The sequence below is a fragment of the Chanodichthys erythropterus genome, chromosome 16, assembly GCF_024489055.1.
Source record: "Chanodichthys erythropterus isolate Z2021 chromosome 16, ASM2448905v1, whole genome shotgun sequence".
Taxonomy (NCBI): domain Eukaryota; kingdom Metazoa; phylum Chordata; class Actinopteri; order Cypriniformes; family Xenocyprididae; genus Chanodichthys; species Chanodichthys erythropterus.
The window spans coordinates 30,587,332-30,597,727 of record NC_090236.1 but is presented as its reverse complement, the minus strand read 5'-3'; the positions used below and the strand labels follow the sequence as shown (position 1 = coordinate 30,597,727).

At 35.8% G+C, this 10,396-nt stretch overlaps 1 protein-coding gene across 2 annotated transcripts; it reads right to left on the bottom strand.

Moving 5' to 3' along the window:
- Positions 1 to 55: 55 nt before the first annotated feature.
- On the bottom strand, positions 56 to 9,066 carry dnajb6a (DnaJ heat shock protein family (Hsp40) member B6a). 2 transcript variants are annotated; one of them, XM_067363321.1, is made up of 10 exons: positions 8,934 to 9,066; positions 6,554 to 6,639; positions 6,274 to 6,383; positions 5,278 to 5,334; positions 5,021 to 5,131; positions 4,767 to 4,925; positions 4,255 to 4,432; positions 3,147 to 3,217; positions 471 to 605; positions 56 to 385 (listed from the first exon to the last, which is right to left on the bottom strand). In XM_067363321.1, exons 2-10 carry the CDS (start codon positions 6,619 to 6,621, stop codon positions 318 to 320), a joined length of 957 nt encoding a protein of 318 aa, XP_067219422.1. In that variant the 5' UTR covers positions 6,622 to 6,639; positions 8,934 to 9,066; the 3' UTR covers positions 56 to 317. The 2 variants fall into 2 exon arrangements, with proteins under 2 accessions (XP_067219422.1, XP_067219423.1); XM_067363322.1 differs by lacking the exons at positions 56 to 385; positions 471 to 605 and having other exon boundaries at positions 2,434 to 3,217.
- Between the last annotated feature and the right edge of the window lie 1,330 nt (positions 9,067 to 10,396).

Here is a 10,396-nt window from a genome sequence, read left to right as displayed (position 1 = left end):
ATTGTGTGGATCATGCGAATAAGAAACGCTTGCTTGCACATATTTGCATTAAAACTATTCATCCTTTCTTTTATTTAGGTGTCAGTCACAGTTCTTCAGAGCAGTGATCACTTACTGTTTGTAATAACTATTGATTAGTAGTGGCAGAAAAGAAAATTTAAAAAAAAAAATTATAAATTGTAACTTTGCATCCAAAAAAAACAAAAATAAAAAACAAACAAGAAAACGCTAGAGTGTTTTTCCAACCTCAACACAGAATATCCACAGCTACAGTATGTCAGACTATCAGTAATACGAGTTCAGATGCAGCAACAAATTTAGGACTCTTTGGCCTTTTTGGTCTCTCCCTTCACCGTCATTCTCTTCCTCTTGACTCCAGTTTGCTCTGTTGGGATACATAATTTTAAGTATCACAAGCATCATGCTCGAGCTCCAGGAATCTAACACGTAACATGAAAGGGGCTTCTGACCTTTGCCTGCAGTTTTATTTTGCTCCTCTCTCTGAGCTGACTGCCTTGCAGAGTGTGAGGAGGAGGAGGAAGAGGAGTCAGGAAGCTCCTTCCTCTGTCTGTGACCCTCCAGCATGCCTATCTCCTGGGCTCTTCCTAGAGAGAGGGGTGCGGTTTAGTTTAGAAACTAATTTAATAAGTGTAATAATATCTGCCTCTAATATAAAAAGATGTTTTGCAGACCAGTTACACTTTCTATTACCAGGCAGTTTTTCCCCAAACTGTTTTGATGATGATAATTCTACATTATGCCTATAATACCTTTTGACATTCCGAGGTAGAGATGCATTTAGAGAGCATAAAACAAAATCACAAAGCTTGTTAGTTTTGTTAGCCATGCATTCTGGTAGCACTGCAGCCCGCTTTATTTGGCAGGCGAAAGGCAGTAAACAGTTAAAAAATGTTTTTCTACATAATAGAGATTCAAGATAGCCTCAATTGATCACTATCCCTGATTTGACAAAATTGTTTGAGACATTCTCAAAATAGTTATGTAAAAAAAGCAAGTTATCAAACCCTTCTCTTTACAACTATTTTTTCTTTTTTTCTTTTAAAGAAATTACACTTCCACTGATCACTTTTAATATCTTTGATTAATAACATTAAAGGATTAGTTCACTTCAGAATTAAAATTCTGATCATTTACTCACCCCCATGTCATCCAAGATGTCTTTCTTCAGTCGAAAAGAAATTATGGTTTGTGAGGAGAACATTCCAGGATTTTTCTCCATATAGTGGACTTTAACAGTAACTGGTATGAAGGTCCAAATTGCAGTTTCAATGCAGCTTCAAAGGGTTTTACACGATCCAATCTGAGGAATAAGGGTCTTATCTAGCAAAACAATGTCATTTTCTAAAAAAAAAAAACAATAAAAACTTGTATAGTTTTTAACCACAAATGCTCATCTTGCACTGCGATGCGCCACACATTATGTAATCATGTTGGAAAGGTCACGCTCGAAAAACTCCATCTCATTTTTGTCCTCCAACTTCAAAATCGTCCGACATCGTTGTTTTATGTTGTTTTTTTTTTTTGTAAAGGGCGTTTGACTTAGTCTTTGCACATTCGCTTTGTAAACACTGGGTCGATACTTCCGCCTACATCATGCGTGACCTTTCCAACATGATTACGAAATGCTAGTGCAGATAAATGCAGAGCTAGTGCAAGAAGAGCATTTGTTTTTTTTTTGTTTTTTTTTTTTTTAGAAAATGACCAATCGTTTCGCTAGATAAGACCCTTACTCCTCAGCTGGGATCGTGTAGAGCCCTTTGAAGCTGCATTAAAACTGCAATTTGGACATCCAACCTGTTGGTAGATGTTGAAGTCCTCTATATGGAGAAAAATCCTGGAATGTTTTCCTCAAAAACCATAATTTCTTTTCAACTGAAGAAAGACAGACAAACATCTTGGATGACATGGGGGTGAGTAAATTATCAGGAAATTTGAATTCTGAAGTCAACTAATCCTTTAAGAGTGTTGCATTATAACGCAGTCTATTAATGTACATTCAAATAGTTAGAAAGTTCATTTCTTTCATACGTTTTCATCTCGGAATGTACATTACATTACTCTGTACTATCACATAACATTTATTAATGGCTTAAGGAACTATGTTCTGATAAATTGCACCCTGTCTGCAACTCTGCATTGTTTATGTAAGAATATACTTGTTTGATGATGATCTGCTTAAAATATCAATAATCCTAAATTTAAGTCTCATAGCTAAGTTGAGGTAAAAAATATTACTCACTCTAAACTCTGGAAAATGCTGGAGAATCTAAACATTTTTTGTTAGAAAAGAGTAGAAAACTGTTAGTTTAAGCAAACAAGCTGCAACACGCTCCCTTAATGATTGGATTTGGAAGAAAATCAAAGATCACTCTCAGGTAAAGCAAAACTACATAGACTGCAGAGCTGCCACATCCCCAAAAAGGATGAAACTCATTTATTTAGGTTCAAATTATTTTACAAAGTACACAAAGTTCCTTGAATGGTCATAAATCAGTTGTATTATTAACTCCGGTACTCATCAGGTTATTAAGTAATAACATTACAACTATAAACAACATTTGTTCTTACATGCAACAATGAGGGAAAAAAAAACATTTTCATCAATTAAAAATAATAAAAATTGCATATCAGTACAATGGATCTATCACTCTACCAGCATTTACAAATGTTTAACAAACGAATTAGACAAGTTGCCATAAGGTTTGAACAGTAAGTTACATACTCCAAATCCACACTCAGTTGGTCAAGTCATGCACAAAGCACAATTCTCTTTTCCTTTTAGCCCAAAGCACTATTCAAAAGGCAATGTGCAATCATGAGGACACTGCAACACAAAGTGCTAGCGGAAACAAAAACTAATCTCACATTATGGTCCCAAGTAAAATTAAAATTACACGCATCCTGCTCAAAATACTGACAGTCCCCATTTATAAATATATAAACCAAAAAAATTGTTCAGAAACAACAGTCTAAAAATGATAAAAGGAGGAAAAAAACAACAAGCAAAAAAAAAAACGCAATGTACAGACATCTGAACGACAGTACTAACATTGTTTGAGCTCAAGTTTGTGCTGAAAGGGCTCCATTATCTTACTTGTGTTCCAATCGCAGGAGCTGTTCCTTACCATTTATGGTTAGAGATTTTAACTGTCCATCTTCTTCCACTTCTACCCGTTCCTGTCCATTCTCGACAATTCTACAGAAACAAATATATAGCACATCTATTAGGGGCGGGAATCTTTTGGTACCTTACGATACAGAAATAGAAATCAAATGTGTAAAAATAACACTTCACAGTCTTCACTTTATAAATAATATATAGATTAATCCTTAATAAAAGTTAGACAAGTTATTTAGTCAAGATCAGTAAGTGCTTTTTTTCTCTTTTCCTTATGTTCTTTAACATTAACCCTTGTGCGTCAATTAAAAAAGTTACACATAGGTCCATAGAGGACAAAAATGTCCATGTCAAAAACATTATTTCATATAAAATATATATTTTATTAAACATGTTGAACTCTAAAACTGCTAAAGCCATAAATCTAAAGAAGTTGTTTTCAAAATTTCAGGTTGACGTCTGATGTTGATGTTCAGTAAGATTTTGTTTGGGCGCAGTACCAAATTTTCCCCATTAAATGCCAGCAAAACTCAACTGGTATACACAGTGGTTGGATTTGTGATTTGCAGTAGATTTTCACTACACTCTGACATCCATACCAACACACCCACACAATTATAGCTGCATAATTTATCCAAATGGCTCTATAATATGCATAAGCAGAAAACAAGGATAAAGAGAATATTTGCTTTATAGGTCAAACATGAGAAAATGGCACTATCTGGTAAAAAAATAATAGAAATTAAAATTTTGAAGCCTTGCCAACATATTGAAAGCCAATAAAAAAGAAGCCTACAGAGATTGCATCATTTTATAGTTAAATGGCTCTGGGATTAAAAATTTATGGGTTTCAATGAGGACATTTTTGTCCAAAAGATCCTCAGAGGAACTATTTTGTGTACCTAGTGCAAAATAGTTTTTTTCCTTCAAGGAAATGGGGGTGAAATAGTAAAATTCCAATAAAAATACACACCTGTGCCAAAATTTATGCAGTTGGCATCCTTATATTGCCGAATCATTTGAAATGTTGTTTCAGGCTATGTTGCTTATGTAATTAGTTTGTTGTTGTTTTTATATCTCAAATGTATAAAATACAGCTTTAGAAAGGTGCCTACCTTTTTGTAGTGATTTTCCTCCCATTGATGAATTTAGTGGAGGTTGACACAGAGCGGAAGCTACCCATGCCTCCGCCTCCGCCTCCACCTCCACCTCCACCCCCGCCTCCACCAAATGAAGTTGAAGAGAAGGAAGTAAAGCCACCTCCGACTGCCATATGCCCAAAAGGCGTGAAACCTACAGTTTAAAAAAAATAAAAATAATTATATATACATATTCATACTGTTTATGTTAGTCTGCAAAACATCTGCACAAAATACTTTGGAAACATGTTTAATGGCACCAAAAATACAATTTCAAAAGCTTTCTAATTTTTGTCAAGCTGTCCTGATGGACATGGATGTAAATATATAAGTAATGAAGCCTATGAAAGATATCATATACCCTTGATGTTTGACTTTATACAAGCTTCAGAATTTTTAGCCTGACTTTGGTTTTAATTTACAGCAGTTTTGTTTGTGTTTCCACTTCCACTTTGAAATGAAGAGTGGACATATTTGCATCGTCTGACCTGCATCAAAAGATGAAAACCCTGCCCCAAAAGGTGGGAATCCTCCAAAGCCCCCAAAGAAGGACCCTCCTGTCCGGCTCCTGCTCATGCCCCGCTGGTGGTGGTGATGGTGGTGCCGCCGACTGGCACCAAAGAAGTCATTGCCAAAGGGATCTCCACCTAAAAAAGTAAAACAAAAAAGCATTTAAAGAACTGCCTAAAAAACTGCTCTGCCATTCAATGATCACAAAAAAGCGAGGTAAATGCAAACTCACCAAAGAAGTCTGCAAATGGATCTTGTCCACCAAAGAATTCCCTGAAGACATCCTCTGGATTTCGGAATGTGAATCCAAAGTGGTCGCCATTAAAGTGCCCTCTTCCTCCTCCTGTCCAAATGATAAAAATGTTAAAGGTTTAAACATAGTTCACTGACATCATATTGGCATATTTATATACATTTCTTTAATCCAAATTAAGAATTTGACCAAACAACATTTAAAAAATAAATAAATCACTGTAAGATGTAATTTACCTCCACCTGGTGTTAAGCCTTCTTTTCCATATCGATCGTATAAGTTCCTCTTGTTTGCTGAAGGAGAATAAACCAGGAGTTAAGCAACTAAATTTTGTTCAGATTCATAGTAAAGAAGAAAATATCAACGTAAAATGTGAGAGACCAAACGTATTTATTGCACAGCAGTTGTCCATAATTTCATAATTACATTACTCGTGCACCAGACCTGAATCACACATGGAAAGCGCCAGAGACACATAGTAGGTCACACTGCACAGTTGGTGCTGTATTATGAATCATGATTCATTTTTCAGAATTTGAGGAAAGTCCGCCATAAAGAGTGGCAGCGCTAACCTCTGAACACAACCTCTCCTTTGAAGGAGTGTCTTAAAAGTGCAGAGTCTGTGCAAGGCTGATAAGGCTGGGAGGTCCATAAGGGCACAGGGAATGTTTGACATATGTTTAGCATGTGATTTTCAACAATTTGTGTAATCAGCTGTCACATTTGGCTTAAAAAACAAACAAAAAATCCGTGATGAGCTTCGAAGAACCTAACAATCCTGGATCATGTCAAATCATTGACAATGTAATCCAGCTAATTTGAGTAATCAAGAATGGACCCCAGGGCTCTTCAACCCGTCTTGGAAGGCCAGTTTTCTGCACCCTTTAGTAGCAATCCCAATTTAGCCCACCTGTCTGTAATGTTATACAGTTTTAACATAACACCCTAAAGGATAATTTCATAAAAACATGTAATTTATACAGAAAACAAGATGCTGAGTTTCATAAAACCAGCAAAGTTTGAAGGGGGTGTACACACAGGATGCATTCCTGTGTTATTTTTAACTTTTGATCAACGATGGACATTGTAAACTGTCTTTGGCCACTGTATTGCATGTCACTGTTTGTCATCATTATGAGTAGATGCATCAGTTATGGTCGTCGACTGGCCTGGACTTCTCTCACATGTGCCCTGTTGAACCCTATTTTAGTCTGGTGAATGTTAAGACTTACCATCAGACAGGACTTCATACGCCTCTGAAAGCTCCTTAAACTTCTTCTCTGCCTCCTCCTTATTATCTGGGTTCTTATCTGGGTGCCACCTCAGAGCTAGTTTCCTGTAACTGCAAGGGAAACACAGCATGACACATGAGCCTAGGCAAATGATCATATTCACCACTGAAAAAAGAAATTAGTGCTACTATTTTCTACAGCTGAATTACTCTTTAATTTTGAATAACATGCATTGTTAAGGATGTAAAGAGGACTAAATGAAACCAAAGATGAAGCTTACGCTTTTTTGATGTCATCTGGAGATGCATTTTTCTGCACTCCTAGAACCAGGTAATAGTCATCATCCATGGCCACAAACTACAATGGCTGGCAAACAAATGGGGGACAAACAACAACAAAATAAGAATAATTAGCACATATCTGCAGGCACTAACCATTGTATCATATTTGATGCATTTCTACGGACCCTATATTATCAACAAGATTAAAACTTTGCTGAAAAACATGATCTTCAACATGCCTTTTGCCATCTGACTGACAGCTCAGTTTTAGTATGAACCAAGACTTGACAACAACACCCATTTATTTATAATATATACATTTTTCAATTGTATTATTTTAAAAAAGCATCTGAAATAAAAACTAAGTGTAATGTAGTGCTGTCAAAAATATAGATTTTTCAACACATATCGATACTGAAATATCCGAAACGCATCGAATACTCATTTTCTGCAGAATAGATACACAATACCAGCTGCATTTTCTCGCTCTTCTATCTTTCCGACAGCGAGTCGACATACCCGCCTCTCCTCACTCACTTGTTTCATTTGCTCTGGATGAATATTGTTGGTGATACAGGGCTTGTATTTTGGCATGGGATTGCATGTATTGCACATAATTTTACTAATTTCCGCAGATTTTGTGCTCACACCCAAAGTGCGTGCACATAAAGCCACCTCTCAGTACTAAATTAGTTATTTTTCACTGCTTATTGCGCTTAAGAGTCAAATATACACAAAATAATGTCTGGTCATGGAGAGTATTCACGTAAACACAGTCAGTTATGTTTTAAGTAAACAAACAGATGAGAAAGAAAATGCATGTGCAACAGTATAATGGATCCGTGCGTCAGGTCTTTAAGTGACAGCAGCCTAATATACCTGCTGCCAAATTATGAGATAATATTATAAAATATCTATATGGCAGTTTTCCCCCCATGGTACTGATGTCAAAACTGTGGCCAGTGAAAATGCTGAGTGGCTAGAAACTTTGGAAAACCACTAGCCACAGTGGCTGGTGAGCAAAAAAGTTAATGTCAAGCCCTTGTATGAATTATCAATTTTACTTTTTTAGCAATTTACTATAATTATAAGAATATCCACCTTCAAGTCATGGTACATGTTACATTTAGCAGTGAAATCTTTTAATGATTTGTATAAAGTAAACATAAAAATAACTTTTATATTGTTATACACACTTACTACAATTAAAGTATTGTGTTGCATTGTGTTGTATTATAAGTTTTGCATGTTAACTGCAATTTGACAACCTGCCTATTACAGGAATTCAGCATGATAGAGATCTATTGTATTAATTTTTTTTTTTATCTCTTAGAAATATATGAAAAACATTAATAAATAACTGAATATATACACCTGATGAAAAATCTGGTGTCTGCATGAGTCTATGCAAATAAAAAAGAAGTACTCAATCTGATTTTGATGTACGCCTAATTGAAATCACCCTGTAGGCCGGTCACATTTCCTCACAACAGCAGCAGCGCCTGATACTACCAGGCTGTTTTCATTTCAAATCCCAGACAGCAGCATGTGATGCCTCTATTTTGTCCCTCAATGACCCAGAATCAAACTCAGGACTCATTCGTGTTTGAAAAACACCTTGGGGCAACATGGAAACTGTTTTGGGTGTTGGTAAGGATGCATGTGCAAAGTAAGAGACAGAGAGCTGCTAACAAAATTAAAAAATATACATTTATGAAAATAAGCAATGTATTTTGGTGCGGTGCAAATAGACAGCCACTAAAATGCATTGAATAAATGTAGTAGAGGGATAGTTCACCTTGAGTATATAAATAAATAAAAATTTACTCGCCTTCATATTGTTTCAACACTGTACGACCAACTTTCATAAGTGGAACACAAAAGATGATTCAATTTCATTTCATAGACAAAAGATGCAATGCAAGTGAACAATGACTGAGGCTGTCATTCTGAAAAGTATCTTCTTTTATGTTTCACATAAGAAAGAACATCATCCAGGTTCGGAACAAAATGAAAGTGAGTAAATAATAATAATAAAAAGACTGTTTATGTTTGAGTGAACTATCTCTTTAAAGCTACGCTATGTCAACAAGCTAGCCAACAACGGACAATACTATTAACACATCCTATTAATGCTCTCTTTATGACTAATTAAAAGGTAACTGTGTTTTTTTACCCACACTTTCAGCAGAACAAAACGTTTAAACAATGATATATCTTGCTGTTATTCATATTTCGACTTGGCAACCTTGTCATCTTTTAGATGAGCTAGCCAGCTAGCAACAATGCTATGAGCTCGCGAGCAGTAAATATTCATATTCATCTCATAAAGAAAAGCTCTCACGTAAGCCTGGAAAACATATTGAACGCTTAACCTACCTTGTGTTTTAACTGCCAGAGGCAGCTGCTCTGTTTTTGGTCGACTAACCTCAGCCTGTGGGACGCTGTATCGAGCTGATGTGACAAGCAACGAAGCGTCCGGAAACAACACGAATCTTCTGGGTTTTTTTTTGCGAGGATTTGACGTCACGTCCTGTTTGAGGTATTCAAAGCATTCGCGCTTTTGGCTCCAGCTTTTCGGACGAAAACGAAACACAAATAGGTAAATCATATAGCGGAAGATGGCCTTTTCTTTTTCGTCCGCTGTATTGAAAAATACTGGTGGTGATTATTGTTGCTGTATTTCATATTCTATCGTAGAGTTGTTCCGCAACATTCTGTAATAAATACGCACACAAATACTCATAATGAAAATAAACTACAAATTACTGTATGTCTGAAACTACTATAACATAAAAAAGTGGATTTAACAAACAATTTCCACAAACGGCAAACCAGAGAGTTTATTTTCTAAGAGTGGTTACACACCCATAAACCATAAATTAGCCTACTTGAGCTGGTATAAAATGCTTTTGATGACAAAACTCGATCACATAATTCTTTAAAAAAAAAAAATAATAACAATAAATCCAATGATTCCTTGGCGGCATGTGGGTACTTCAACTGGCTTTAAGCTTTGCAGTTTAATTAAAGGCACAGTATGTAAGATTTTTGGATTAAAATATCCAAAAACCACTAAAACAGTGATATATATTTTCTTGACGTGTGTACTTACATTATCCCAAATGTTTCCAAGAATGTTTAAATCCAGAGATATAAGCAATTTTAACCAGGACAAGGACCGTGTCCATGCGTCGCTCAATGACATCATACCCACGTTACCCTCGATTTCTGGTTTTAATTTGTAGAAACCATGAAAACACCAAAGACGCTTTAATATATTATGTGTTTTATTACACAAGTGAGCAACTGTTTAGGCTACATTCATGGACAGAAAACTAATCATTAAATGCTGGGTTAAATATGGACAAACCCAGGGATTGGGTTGTTTTCACCCAGCCATTTTTTTTTCAACCAAATATTGGATTTATTTTTTAGCCAGCAATATAGTAATATAGTAAAAGGCATGCTTTTGCTCACACCCAAATAGAGTGCCTCAGGGATGACGCATTTTTGTAGGCAAAACCCGGAAACGAGTTAGCATTTTAGGACTTCCGGTTCCAACGCCGTAAAGTCTATGGGTTTTTTAAAAGGGTTTTTGCTAAATCACCTGAAATAAGGTCTGTGGTTAATAAAGCATTTAAATATTTTCACGTTTTGATCTATGACATAAAACACACCAGTTATAACCCACTTGTGATTTTTTAAACCTTTACTATGTCTTAAAAATGGCGGTTGCTAACAAATTGCTAAAAGGGACTACTTCCTTTGGCGGGGACTTTAGACGTCATCATGATAAACAGGACATTTGGACAGCATTTCTCATGAAAAAGTATTCATAA

Excerpts from the sequence above, each read along its gene's own strand:
- dnajb6a (XM_067363321.1), bottom strand. The coding sequence starts at position 6,621 with ATGGATGATGACTATTACCTGGTTCTAGGAGTGCAGAAAAATGCATCT. Across the intron at positions 5,132-5,277 it reads AGGCTTAACACCAGGTGGAG|GAGGAGGAAGAGGGCACTTT; the intron begins GTAAATTACATC and ends TCATTTGGACAG. Across the intron at positions 386-470 it reads AAATAAAACTGCAGGCAAAG|AGCAAACTGGAGTCAAGAGG; the intron begins GTCAGAAGCCCC and ends GTATCCCAACAG.